Raw genomic sequence first — 13,263 nt, forward strand, 5'->3', positions numbered from 1 at the left:
GAAACTGCATCACTAGAAAACAAAGCTGACGGTTAGACAGTGGCCTAAAGGTACATGTGTCAGACTAATGTACAGACACACAGGCTCAGTGAAACACACATGAGCAAGCTTCCAAATAGGAAAAATGACAATGTTGTCCAGTACAGCTGAGTAAGCAGAAGAACTGGTCTGTGCTGAACAAGGCTATTTTTCATGTGGACCGATCAAGTAGAAATAGCTTGAACTTTTTCAAGTAACCATTTTTTATACCATCTCATCTAGATGTTTAACAAGACATTAATTCAGAACCTGCTTTACATTATCACAGTGTCGATTTCAACACTGACGTATGAACTACAGAAAGTAGACGACATGAAGAATGTATTTGCTTCCATATTTCCACTGAGATTTTTTATTTGATCCATTTTGGAGAAAATACATGTATTTGACATAAGATTATTCTACCAGCCTACATGTCCACTGAGGTACCACCGGAGCTAAAAGTGATCTAAAAGCATTTTGAAGTTCATAATTCTGTATTATGTGGACCTACCTAAGCCTGTGCTTTAACTGAACCCCATAACCTGCAGACCTGGATCAGTAGGACCAACATATTTGCCACTTACACAGATGATGCCATTTGCATTGCAACGTTCCTGAACCTTGCACGACCTATCCTACAAGTCAATCCTCCTCAGCATGTTTCACAAGGTCGTGCTGAACCCCCACCATTTACTCTGCATCTGCCTTACTGTACGTGGACATTTCTGCCCTAATAATTCTGTTTCAGTAACTAACTCAGTTTTTTATGCAAGCCATCACAACCTTCAGCTGTATTTATCACCGATTCTAGTTTTTCTACTAGGTTTTGTTTTTTCTTTGTTTTGTTGACTTAATGAGGTCCCAAAGATGTATTTTATTCACAACATTGATTTTTCTTCATCACTGAGTCCTGCCAAAGGATGGGATACCACATCCCGCTGACAAAGAGAGGCCATCCTAACTACTCATGCCTAGCAACTCAAATATGGGGGTGGGATGGCTATCGTTTGTAATAACAACCACACATAATTACCTTTGCTCTCTTTCTTCTTTTTCTAGCTTTACTGCTCGTTTTAATCACCATGTTCGAGACATTTAATCTTGAAAAGTCAGTCAAAAGCCAACTACACTGGACCTTGTGCTGGGCTACAGCATCTCATGAATAACACTGAATTACTTTACCTTAATTCATCTGCTTACAAGCTTTTTATGTTTCATAGCTTGGCTCCATTTCCTTCTCAGAGACTTCTACCTGCATTTGCTCTCTCTGAACTCAAAGGTCAGCTAGCAGCTTCTCTAGAACATTCTTAGTTGCTCCTTCATCTAAGGCGTGTCTCAGTCAATGAATTGTTAAACCATTTTAAATACACATCAAACATGGCGCCAAAATATCCTGCCTGTATTGAATCCTCATTGCATTTGAGATTTTTATTTCAAGAAGATTAAAAGTCAAGAATTGGTAGCACTTGCTATTACAGCTCAGTAATAAAGGGGTAATAGTAGGTAACAAGAGTAATAATATGGTAATTTCTAACTCGTTACTATGCAATTACTAAAGTAATAACCACTTAATATGCAGGTAATATAATGGTAGCAACAGTAGTTACAGTTGAGTATTATTACCATGAAATTACCGTAATAGGATAATAAGAGCGCCAAAACTGGGGGTAATAATATGGAAATACAGCTCCGTAATAACACTGTAATAGCAGGGTGACAAGGAAGAAACCAGAATGTCATAATGTGGTCATTTCTAAGTTATTCCCACCAAAAATAAAAAAATGGATAAAAAAGATAAAAGTCAGACAACTTCAGAGCTGTGAGTCCTAGAAATGCCAAGACTGCTGTATTGATCAACTAATTAACTAGACCACATCTTCAGAACAAACCTCAAAAGATAGTCAAGCCAGATGTGCAACACAACTGAACCACAGAGACAAAGTCAGGTAAAAAGACCACATGGAGACTGTTAGACACCTTAAAAGAGAAGAAAAGTCAGAACAGATCTGTAACAGTTAGTGAAAAAGAAGTCAAACCTTGTGTTCCCCCTGTGAAGTAAACCAAACACATAAGAACATAAAAGCGATATCAGTTTACGTGTCAAGTTAAAAACATTTCATGTTTTTTAAGAGTAATATAATGACGATATGATATTGTATTGAATTGTACTGTGTACATTATGATTTAAAAGACATTCACTCCTAAAGGTTTGTGTGGGAACCTTATCTTATCTCAACCATTATGTTACTTATTACTGTAGGAATGTGTTTTTAAGATAGCTGCATTCCTGTATCCTTTATATCCATATTTGTCTCTGTTTGAAGAAGAGTGTTGTTAAACCTTAACATCTGCTTTCATGTTTGACCAAAGCACTTTGTAAAACGAGCAAAGATCAACTGGAACATATGGCACTGCAACAACAAACTTCAAGTTTCTATTTCATTTGTGTTTCTAGCATCTTGCATCACACGTTTATACTACAAACTGTGCAGGTTTTGTAGTTATTGTGGTCCTAAAAATATAATTAGCACATTAACATTAAAAAGATGGACAGTAATATTTGCACAGAAAAAGAACTTGTGCAAAAAGTGCAAACTTATTATTCATTATCACTATTTACTAATTAACACTAGGTAACAATTATGCTCTGTGCATTAAAACACATGTGGGGTTATCTCACCTCCTCCTCCTCTCCAAACCCTGTGAGGTCCCAGACATAGTTGAGTCTCATCTGCCGCCTCTTCCAGTGCTCCATAAAGAGAACAGCTACATAATAAGACACACAAACTCAACGCATGCTCGGACACCAGCTGCAACATGTTTCTTGCTATTTTCCGTATATATAAATGGCAACCATAGAGAGTGTGAACATTTTATACTTTTATTGTACCTGTTCATATAAGGTTATGCAAGTTTTGTTACATAATGTACATAATCAACAGCAAGCAGTGCCTTTATTTAAAAAGTACGGATTTATAAAACTATTTGGAAATCATGTACATTTTACAATCCTCCAAATGCTTTTTGTTAATTCATATAAGGGGTTCATAATAAGATGTGCTGATGTTACATTGCTCACAGTTGATGACTCCACTTGTATGATTGCACCTTTCATATTTCTTAATATAAAATATGAAATATAAAGTCTGGCAGTATTTGGCACTAAAAATACACTGAAACAAAGGTGCTGGTTCCATAGATCAAAGCTTTAAAATAATACAGTCTTCTGTTCCGAGCTCCTTAGACTACGATGACCTGGATGACTGAGAACCTTTACAGACAATGCAGTCTTGAATTTGGTACAGTTTTAGCGATGCTTTGCTGCATATTTTCTGGTTGTTGCCTATATATTTGGACAGCAATTTGTACTCACCCCATAGAGCCATGAAGACAGAGAAGAACACAGTGGCTGCATTGTCAAACAGATGGCTGGCTCGGGCTGTGCCACATGCTGTAACCAGCTTCCAGTAGCTGCAGGCTTGGTCGCATAGTGGACACATGGTAATATTGTTTCTGGGATCACAAATTTCCATGCTAACAAAAAAGAATAGATTTCAGATATGAATCAGTCTAAGCCAAAAGCCGGAGACACCTTCCCGTCTGTTACTGAGACCAACTTGCTATACTTCCTATGCACTCTTCATCCCACTCTCACTTCTTCCTTACTAATCCTCTCCACCTCCTGATTTACCAACAGTCCTCTAGTACTTCGCTCATCTTCTCAACACATTTCCGTCATTTCTTAGCACATTTCCATTTTTGTCAAACCTAAAATCTGTTGTACCAAGCCAGAAAGGGTGTGCAAGTCCCTTTCTCGTTTCTTAGCTTCTAGCTCCACATACAACTCACTCTAAGCCTTTTCCATTGCCACCTCTCTCTTTACTGTAGACCTACGCTTTCTTGTACTCCTGGCTACGTTCTTCTTGTTATTAAGACATGAAAATGAGAAATTTGTTCACTCCATTTGTGATGCAAATGTCAACAGGTCACAAATAAAATAAAATAAAATAAAATAAAATCACAAAAATGTTACCTACCTGCGGTGAGTTTTAGACAAAATTGGAATCATAGCAAGCTGACACTTGCAATAAAGGCAATAAAAAATAAATAAATATGTCCAGCGTACCTAGGTATGTTATCATCGACAGTAGCACAGCCATAGAGAAATACAATTACTCCAATGATGGCAGCAGGGATCAGCATCTGTGTGTAGACTCCCAACCAGGCAAAATACAGTCCAATCTTTTCCCCAAAATATTTCCTGGGTGAGAGGAGATACAGAGGTCACATCACTGTCAAATCCATCACTGCAAAATTAACTGTGATTCCTTAATAGTTGAGCTTAATTCCATGTAAATAGGTCATGTATGCCACTATTAAAGTCATAATTACAAGACCTATCTGATTAAAATTAATTTCCTCAATTTAAAGTCAGAGGACAAATAAATTGTGGTTTTGCAAACTGCATTTCCTGTCAGCAATTTCATGCCAGATATGGATCTCACCTGATAAGTCCAATGGGCTGGTACTTGTAGAAGACACTGTAGCTTGCCCACTGTTCGTACAGGAGCTGTGAACAGAAGCACGACTCAATAAATATATCACATGCTACAAATATATATATATTATTTATATCCATCCATCCATCCATTCGCTTCCGCTTATCCTGTTCAGGGTCGCGGGGGGCGCTGGAGCCTATCCCAGCTGTCATAGGGCGAGAGGCAGGGTACACCCTGGACAGGTCGCCAGTCTGTCGCAGGGCCAACACACAGGGACAGACAACCATTCACACCTAGTGACAATTTGGATTATCCAATTAACCTATCCCCACAAGCTGCATGTCTTTGGACGGTGGGAGGAAGCCGGAGTACCCGGAGGGAACCCACGCAAACACGGGGAGAACATGCAAACTCCACACAGAAAGACCCCGGCCTGATGGTGGAATTGAACTCAGGACCTTCTTGCTGTGAGGCAACAGTGCTAACCACCGTGCCACCGTGCTGCCTATTATTTATATATATATATTTTTTCTTTTTTTTCTTTTTTTAAAGAATTAGAGGCTATTTTTTTGCAGATTTATCAATTTTTATCTATGAAGCGCCTTGAGGCCACTTTTGTTGTGATTTGGCGCTATATAAATAAAACTGAATTGAATCAGTTTTTATCAGTTTCACGTTATACGTCCTAATGCAATAACATTTATTGTGCCAAAAGAAATGTTTCCAGATTTTAATTTCATAATCATCCATCCATTCATTATTGGGGGTTCGGGGATCAGCAGTCTATTACATGGCTGACACAGAAACAGACAACCATTCACATATATAGTCATGCCCACACCCAACTGCTATATGATGCAGTTATAAAGCAGTTGACTGCATTAGCTCTGCACATTCTCATTTCCTAATTCTAGCAGGGGGACAGCACATGACAGTTAGCCCAAAAGGTTGATTCTGTTCATCTGGACGTTTTCAGGGGGAGAAACGTTTCGTCACTCATCCAAATGACTTCTTCAGCCTCAGCTGACTGCAGGTTTCCCCAACCTTATAAACAGTACATTTGCACAACGACTGAAACCAGCCCACTACATGAACAATGGCTGTGAGATCAGTTTTTGATCACTAATATAACCAGAGGGAAGCTACACCAAGTCTGAAAGGTTTACCAAAGTTACATAAACAGGGTGCACCTTTAAGACCAACAGTCTGTATGATCCACTCGGTCACCTGTAACATCTCCAAGTTTCTGGCTTCAGTCCTCAACCCGCTGGTGGGCAGCTCTGAGCACCACATCCACAACATTTCAGATTTTGAGAGATGTCATTATGGAGGCAGATGAAACCATGGTGTTGTATGATGTTACGTCTCTCTTACTTGTGTTCGAGTCACTGAAGCAGTCGACGTAGTGCGTAAGAGATTACAGGATGACCCCGATCTCAGCACCGATCAAGTGTGTTTGAACTGTGTCTTCATTCCACCTATTTCACATACAAGGGTCGGTGCTACAGACAGAAACGCAGGTGTGCCGTGGGCTCCCAGTTTCACCCATCGTGGCCAACTTGTACATAGAAGAAGTAGAAAAGAGGGCCATGTTATCCTATCCAGGAACACGACCAAGTCACTGATTCAGGTATGTGGGTGACACCTACAGGCCAGTGGACACTCTTTCAATGAGAATGTACACATCCTGTACAGCGAGGAACGCTGGTTTAAGGGTGAGTCAAGGAGGCCATTTACGTGAAAAGAGAGAGACCATCTCTGAATCGAGCAGGGGGTCTAATTGTCCATCTGTCACCATCTCACAATGCTGTGATTGGAGCCATTCCCCAACTCTCTGTGAATGGGACTCATGGCCATCAGAGGAAGAGGAAACCTGCAGTCAGCTGAGACTGAAGAAGTCACCTGGACGAGTGACGACACGTTTCTCCCACTGAAAACGTCCAGATGAACAGAATCAACCTTTTGTGATTTCCTTACCTGGAAGATTGAGCGTGCATCCAGATACATGATAGTTAATTCAGTATCTGTAATGCTAAATGGACTCGTTATTAGTTATTACGTAGTGCTTTTCTACTTCACTTGAGCTTCCACGATAGCTTCCAAACTCCATTGTCAGTTAAAAACAGGGTGTAAGGTCACAGTTTTGTCATCAGTCAGTTTAGGTTGAATATAAGTGAGATTTTTTTTAATAGACTATGTTTTGGTGTAATACTGTTACAAAGAAGTATTTGTATTCTCTACTTACCTTCCTGTCATTAGGTTCTGCACTCACCCCTTCAATGTCTCCCTGTAACACACAGGTTTCATATTCAGTATTATACACATTTCCACTGTATAACAGCCTCCCTAGTTGACTTTAGGTTAACATTTAGAAAAGGAATATTGGTAAAAATAACAACAATAATACATTTTATTTACATTTTACAAGCAACTAAACAACAAAATCACAGCAGATATAAGATAAAACAGTAGAAAGACACCATGGAAATAAAAGTCAATACACCATGAACTAAAAACACACACACAGCACTTTACACAACTTGTACATTCACGAGTCACACAGCAGACTGGGATCAAACCACCAACCTTTGGTTATTAGGTGACCTGCTCTACCACCTGAGCTACAGCCGCCCCAATTACAGCATCACAATTAAAAAATATTGCTGTCTTAAACTGAGCTACATAAAAATACATAAAATCACAGAGAGAGCTGAGAGTAAATGTAAACAATGTTTTGGTTTTTTTGTTTCTTTTTAAATAATAGTGTACAAGCAGCTTAGTAATTGTAGATTTTAGGAAACCCACTGAACTATAATCATTATCGTGGTGTATAAACATCAGCCTTCTCAGTCAAACATGGGGGAGCCCAAAAGTGTGATACTCACATCATGGAGAGGATAAGCAGATGTGTACACACCATTGGCTAGCAGACTGGTGAGCCCTGCATGAAGGCACATTTAACAGAATTATAATTCAGAAACACACACACACACACACACACACACACACACACACACACACACACCCCATGTTGTATAATTAAATGCAGAAAAGAGTGCATGATCAACCATTAGTTCGTTATCTGAAGCCCTTGAGTTGCTTTTGAGCATAATGTCACAGTCGGCTCTGATCATCAACATATTCAGTAAACCGCTCATAAATAAAAGCTAGTGCAAAGCTGCTGTCCTACAGAGTTTCTGTATTTTGTACAGTTGTGCAGATCACTGCCACTTTTGCTGATAATAACAGTGCTGGTGGTCACAATTTTATTATCATTTGTTGTGCAAATCTGACCTTCGTCTGAGTTATGTGACTGTCAGCTACATTTTATATTCTTAATTTAATTTAATATTTTTCTTCAGGTGCTGTTAAAACCTAGAAGTGGACTTTAAAAATTGTTTCACTGTGTTAGGCTGTTTTTTCGTGTTAGAATAAAGGAGTTTTTTCAGTACAATTCTGTTTCTCACACAGTCAAAAATCCTCTGTGGGATTATTGACGTTCATTATCTAATATTTCAGCTATTGTACTGATATGGTTAAAATGGACATGATGGGGAATTCTACATGTGTCAAGACCGCTCTCGGCCTGTGGACCTAATCAAAGAGAGACTAGGATTAATTGCACATTGATTCATTCCTAGTATCAGAAAGGCAGATTTCTTACCCAAGGGATATTTGGGTTTGATGCATTTTGTCCTCTTCAGTACCTCATAGACCTGACCGTTAAACAACAAAAAAGAAAACTGTAGCAATAATGCAGTTTGTCTCTTTGAGGATGAGGAGCTGAACATTTAACAGAAAACAAAGCAGGGAACTCCGATTCATGAAGTGTTTTGGTTAAATTCCAGCCACTCTCTTGTTGTACAGAATTAGAACCTTATAATCATAAGCCAAACAATTATTTCTTTATTTTGACATGTATCAATATATACAGGATTAACTCTTCAACCATCCATCTACTAAAACAAATACTTACTATGGAGCTCCGAGTCTTGCTGTCAAAGAACTTGTTCTTGTCAGAGAGATCAAATCTGATAAGAAAGAAAAAAGAAAACAACACAGATGAGTTACAGATGCAAAGAAACACTTGTGACATGTTTGTGAAATGTGCTCTTTTTCACTATGTAGTCTATATAATAGATGCAGGAAAAGAAAAACATACAGAAAGTCTGAACTGAGTGAATCCGTTATAATTCCAATATCAGACAGGAATTCCACAAAGCTATTCCCCATGTTACCTCGATAACCCTCAACTTAAATAAAGCTTTTGGCTTTTTTTTCATTTATTAATTATTATTTATTAATCATTTCATTATGAACTGTTTCTTTTCAGATCAGGCACTCCCACCCATCTCATGTTCTTCTTTCCAGTTCTGTGATGTTTATTAGCCTCTCGGTGATATTCTGTTGGTCATTTTGAATCATTCCAGTCAATCAGCAATTGTGTTTTTCATAGTAGTTGTTTGGCCTTGTTTATAAGTTCCATCAGCTCTGTCAGCCAGCATTAATATGTTACAGCTGCAGTTTTATTGGTTGAATGGTGTTCTTGTTTCATACCAAGAAACGTAACATTTCTTTGGAAATTACATCATTTAGTTCAAGACAACTGTGGAGATATGTAGGAATCAAAAGCATTTCTAATGAAGCCAGAAATGCTTTGTAAGATACATTTTGTAATCTAGAACTAGGAAAGTTGCTTAGGTTAGAGTGATTTCAGAGCCGAACATTAAGTAACAGAGAAAATGTGGAGGGATATCTCTTGCAAGCTGTTAGTCAGAGCTCCAAATATAGCTGCTCACTGCCCACTCTCTCCTCCATACATCCCAGCAGGATGACTGTAAGACATTAGTGTTCTCTTATTACTGCCTTTAAAAGCAAATTCACTTATAGAGAGAACATAAAGCCTGTGCAGCCTATATTTAGTCAAGTTATTCTAAATCTTTTATTCTGGGATTTCTCTTTCATTGTGCTGATAAAATAAATGTTTGCTGTAGACTAGCTTTATTTGATCACTATGCGAACCTGATCATGATGAAAGCTTCAGCTTTCCTGTTATAAAGTTGTAAAGTTGCCAGTTCCAACTTCAGTTCAGTTTAGAAAAACAATATGAAATATCAAAGTCTATCCTGTGAATGTATTTTTCTCTGATTCCAGATTTGCAGTAATCTTCTCTCTGGTTTTTAATTCTAAAACTGATAGTAATGTTCTTGTTTCCCTCGGAGAACACTCTCTGTCAGCTAACATTGCTCATTTATTCAACTATTTAATGTTTTTGAATGGATACATCGAGCTTCCTTTCTTTATTATCCACATTTTAAAGGTGTTTAAAATTAACACACAACTGACATCAAACACAATTAGCATATTTTTAAATTAGTTTTTGGTCACTTGATAAATCTAAAACCTATATTTTCATTTTGTATCGCCTCTGTTTCAATGTACAGCAGGCACTGAAAATTGTTATTTAAGACTTGTTCAGAAACAGCCTTATAGCTTCTTATCTTACTGCTATTTGCTACGGAGTATAAAGTGGGCTTCTAGGCTCTTTCTAGAAAGCCACGAAGATACTTGAATGTTTTCACTTGGGGCAGAAATTCATTCCCAACCTGGAGGTGGCACTGCAACCTTTTCCAACTGAGAACCATGGCCTCAGACTCAGAAGTTCCAATCCACATCTTAGTAGCTCTACTTTTGGCTGCAGAAACCCCAGAGTAACCTAAATGCTTCATAAAGCCAACAGAATCACACCAACTGGAAAAAGCTAGGATTAGATGCAGAGAAAATTGAATCCAACATCCTCAACCTCTTAGCTGTGCCTAGAAATTTGATCCATAAATTATGACTAAAACTGGTGACAGAGACTGGAGTCCAGTACACTCAGCGAAGTCTTACTCTTTGCCAGCAGTACAAAACCAAGTTTCCACAATGGTTGCACATGGTCCAAATAGCCAAAACCATTAAGCCCAGAACCCCATATTACCAAAGCTCCCTGTAGTGTACATCTCAAAGGATGCATTTGAATACATTCTTGAAGTGCAAAACTCAGATGAAGACTGGCTGGACAACCTTCCATGTATCCTTGAATAGCCTTGAGTGTCCCACTACTGGGATAAAAGCTACATTTTAACTTCTGAATTCAAGATTTGACTAACGGGGAGACGTTCTTCTCTAGTATCCTCAAATAGAGCTCCTCAGGGAATCTGAGAATTGTTAAAGCACACTATTTGTTCCCCCTTTTTAATAGGTGGACCACCACAGCAATTCAGACAATAACTAGGATAACCCCCAACATTTAAAGCATGTTTTTAACCATCCCAGGGATCTCAGCTGACCCTGTGTTTCCAGACTACCTTCTCTACAGCAGACATGTCAGTACTGTTTAGGAAAACTCAAATTGCTGCTACTGCCTGAATGCATCCTAAGTTGAAGTCAATAGCAATCCAGTAAACAGTGGGTAGGGAAAATTTTCCCTTTCCAAAATTTTCTGATGGTCTACCCGAATGACTTTGAACCAAACAAAAGCCTTTCAGAAATCACCAAGGTTTTGTTTCAGTTGGTACCTAACAGGTGTATCCAGGATCCCAAAAGCCAACAAAGCTCAACAGGACTGCTTTCACCTGACAGCATTTTTCATCTCTGGTGTCCACCATGTAGATCATGTACTGGTGCTACAACAAGTAGCAGCTACCAAATAATGAAAGGTCTGTGCTGCCTCCTCAGCAAAAAGGCTGTGAAATGAGGTTGAGGTTTCTCAACCATAAGCTCAGGCTCCTTCCACACCAGAGAGGTGGCACTCCATATGCCTAAAGGAGCTGTATATTAGATCAGCAAGACCTTCAACTGTACACCAATCCACAAAATACAGGATCTGTAGGTCTTTACCTATATAAGCTGAGCCCAGCCAGGCCCTATGGGTTAAGGCCTACATGCTTTCAAATGAATTGGCTCTAGGGTGGTGCCCTGGGTAAGGTTTGAATCCCTGTTGAATATATCGTCACTGAATTTTTGGAAACTCAAACCAGTAAGCAAGCTTACTTGCAAATTTCACATAGGGTCAACTACTTTGTTGTCTTCATTTTAATTTTGTTTTAAATAATAGATTGAAGATGGCGCCGGATGTCATGGCACGCCGTCTCTCGGTTCTGCAATGTTTACGTTTTATGTTCTTAGTGGTGTCCCTGCTAGTTTTAAAAACTCACTCCCTGTTGGTATATGAGCGACAGACGCTGCTTTACATCCGTGACTCACTACTGAAGCTCTCCAGCGTTAGCGAGCGATGTGGAGGACTCGCTCTGGCGTCGGTACCGGGGGAACTACATCGCCGTGATCCCCCCTGGAATCCTTTGAAACGGCAGTGCGAATGCGCGGCACACGCTCTGGGAAGCGTGTTCGGGTCAGAACTCGGATGCGGCGGGTCCTTACCATCGGTGACCCTGGCTGTTTAGGACTTTATTTTGGCCTCAAACAGCGCTGCCTTCTTCCTATTTACCCGACGTCATCGGAGCACGCTCACCCGAGGCTGCTTCATTGGTCGCCATGCCGACGGGATACGAGGAGCGGTGGAGCAAATATGAACAACCTACAAATACTGCCTGCTGCCACGGATGGACAGAGAGTTAAATTAGCTCTCTTAAACGCAAGATCCGTATCAAATAGAACTCATGTTCTTCGGGACTTCTTTGGTACTCATAAGCTGGATGCCATGCTCCTAACTGAGACATGGCTGCGCGTTGGTAAGTGGCACCCTTGCTGGAACTCTGCCCCACCGATGCCAGCTTCTTCAGCTCCCCCAGGTTGTGTGGGAGGGGAGGCGGGGTAGCCTCTATCATCAAAGACTGTATCTGTTTGCATTTAAAACAAAGTCCTGGTGTTTTTACCTCATTTGAGTCCCAACTTCTGACTTTAGGCTGTCCTGTGGTTCTAATTATAGTCATCTATCGTCCACCTAAATATAATGACTTGTTTACTTCGTAATTTTCAGACTTCTTGACATGTTTTATCACTCACTATGAAAGGATTCTTATAGTGGTGGACTTTAATATTCATCTGTGTTGTGAGGATAAACCCCTGGTCAAAGATTTCTTGAATGTACTTGATTCCTTAAACTTCACACAATTTGTGTCTGGGCCAACACGCAAGGGCCACACTCTAGACCTTGTCTTGGGCTTGACCGAGTTAATCATACAGACAATCGGTCTTAAAGGTGCGTCCTGTTTATGTATCTTTGGTAAACCATACAGACTTGGTGTAGACCCCCCTGGGTACAGCCTGTGGTATGAGGTCCGGTCAACAACATTGTCTTGTTCTAACTGCTTCAGACGGTCTATCACCCTCTTCCTATAACCACTACCTGGGTCTCGTTTCAGGGGCTCATAAGTATTTTCATGATTGAGCAGTGACAGTTGTCTGCCGGAAGGATGATGATGTTGTTGTCATTACTAAGTGATGTGAGTGCCTTCCTCTCCTCCATGGTGATGTTGGATGCTGGGGGCTTTGCATTGCTGAGACAGGCTAAAACTTTCGTCCGTAGTTGCTCTGCTTCCACTTCTGCAATATTGTTGTTTCAAATTGCTGTTTCTGTGGCTGTGATCAGGTCCGCTAGCAGGATTTGTCTCGGCATGACAGCAAAATTCAACCCTTTAGCAAGGATGTTTTTCTCTGTTTGGGTGATCTGTCTGTCAGACAAATTCTTCACCCACTTGTCCACATCGGTGTTGCATCCTTCTCTCTTCTGGCTGTTGAG

General features: G+C 39.8%; 1 protein-coding gene across 1 annotated transcript in view; it reads right to left on the reverse strand.

Annotated features, from left to right (window-relative positions):
* Positions 1-13,263, reverse strand: part of ano1a (anoctamin 1, calcium activated chloride channel a) — a 52,514-nt gene that overhangs the window by 12,944 nt on the left and 26,307 nt on the right. The window contains exons 6-14 of the mRNA XM_085350700.1: positions 8,497-8,551; positions 8,185-8,236; positions 7,406-7,461; positions 6,766-6,807; positions 4,527-4,591; positions 4,148-4,282; positions 3,395-3,555; positions 2,702-2,787; positions 2,058-2,069 (exon numbers count right to left, since the gene is read on the reverse strand). Of these exons, the coding sequence (XP_085206826.1) occupies positions 2,058-2,069; positions 2,702-2,787; positions 3,395-3,555; positions 4,148-4,282; positions 4,527-4,591; positions 6,766-6,807; positions 7,406-7,461; positions 8,185-8,236; positions 8,497-8,551 (664 nt within the window). The remainder of the gene's footprint in view (positions 1-2,057; positions 2,070-2,701; positions 2,788-3,394; positions 3,556-4,147; positions 4,283-4,526; positions 4,592-6,765; positions 6,808-7,405; positions 7,462-8,184; positions 8,237-8,496; positions 8,552-13,263) is intronic.

The sequence above is a fragment of the Diplotaxodon limnothrissa genome, linkage group LG1 (genome assembly GCF_057381915.1).
Source record: "Diplotaxodon limnothrissa isolate DT_005_m linkage group LG1, D_limnothrissa_male_GT1.1, whole genome shotgun sequence".
Classification (NCBI taxonomy): Eukaryota; Metazoa; Chordata; class Actinopteri; order Cichliformes; family Cichlidae; genus Diplotaxodon; species Diplotaxodon limnothrissa.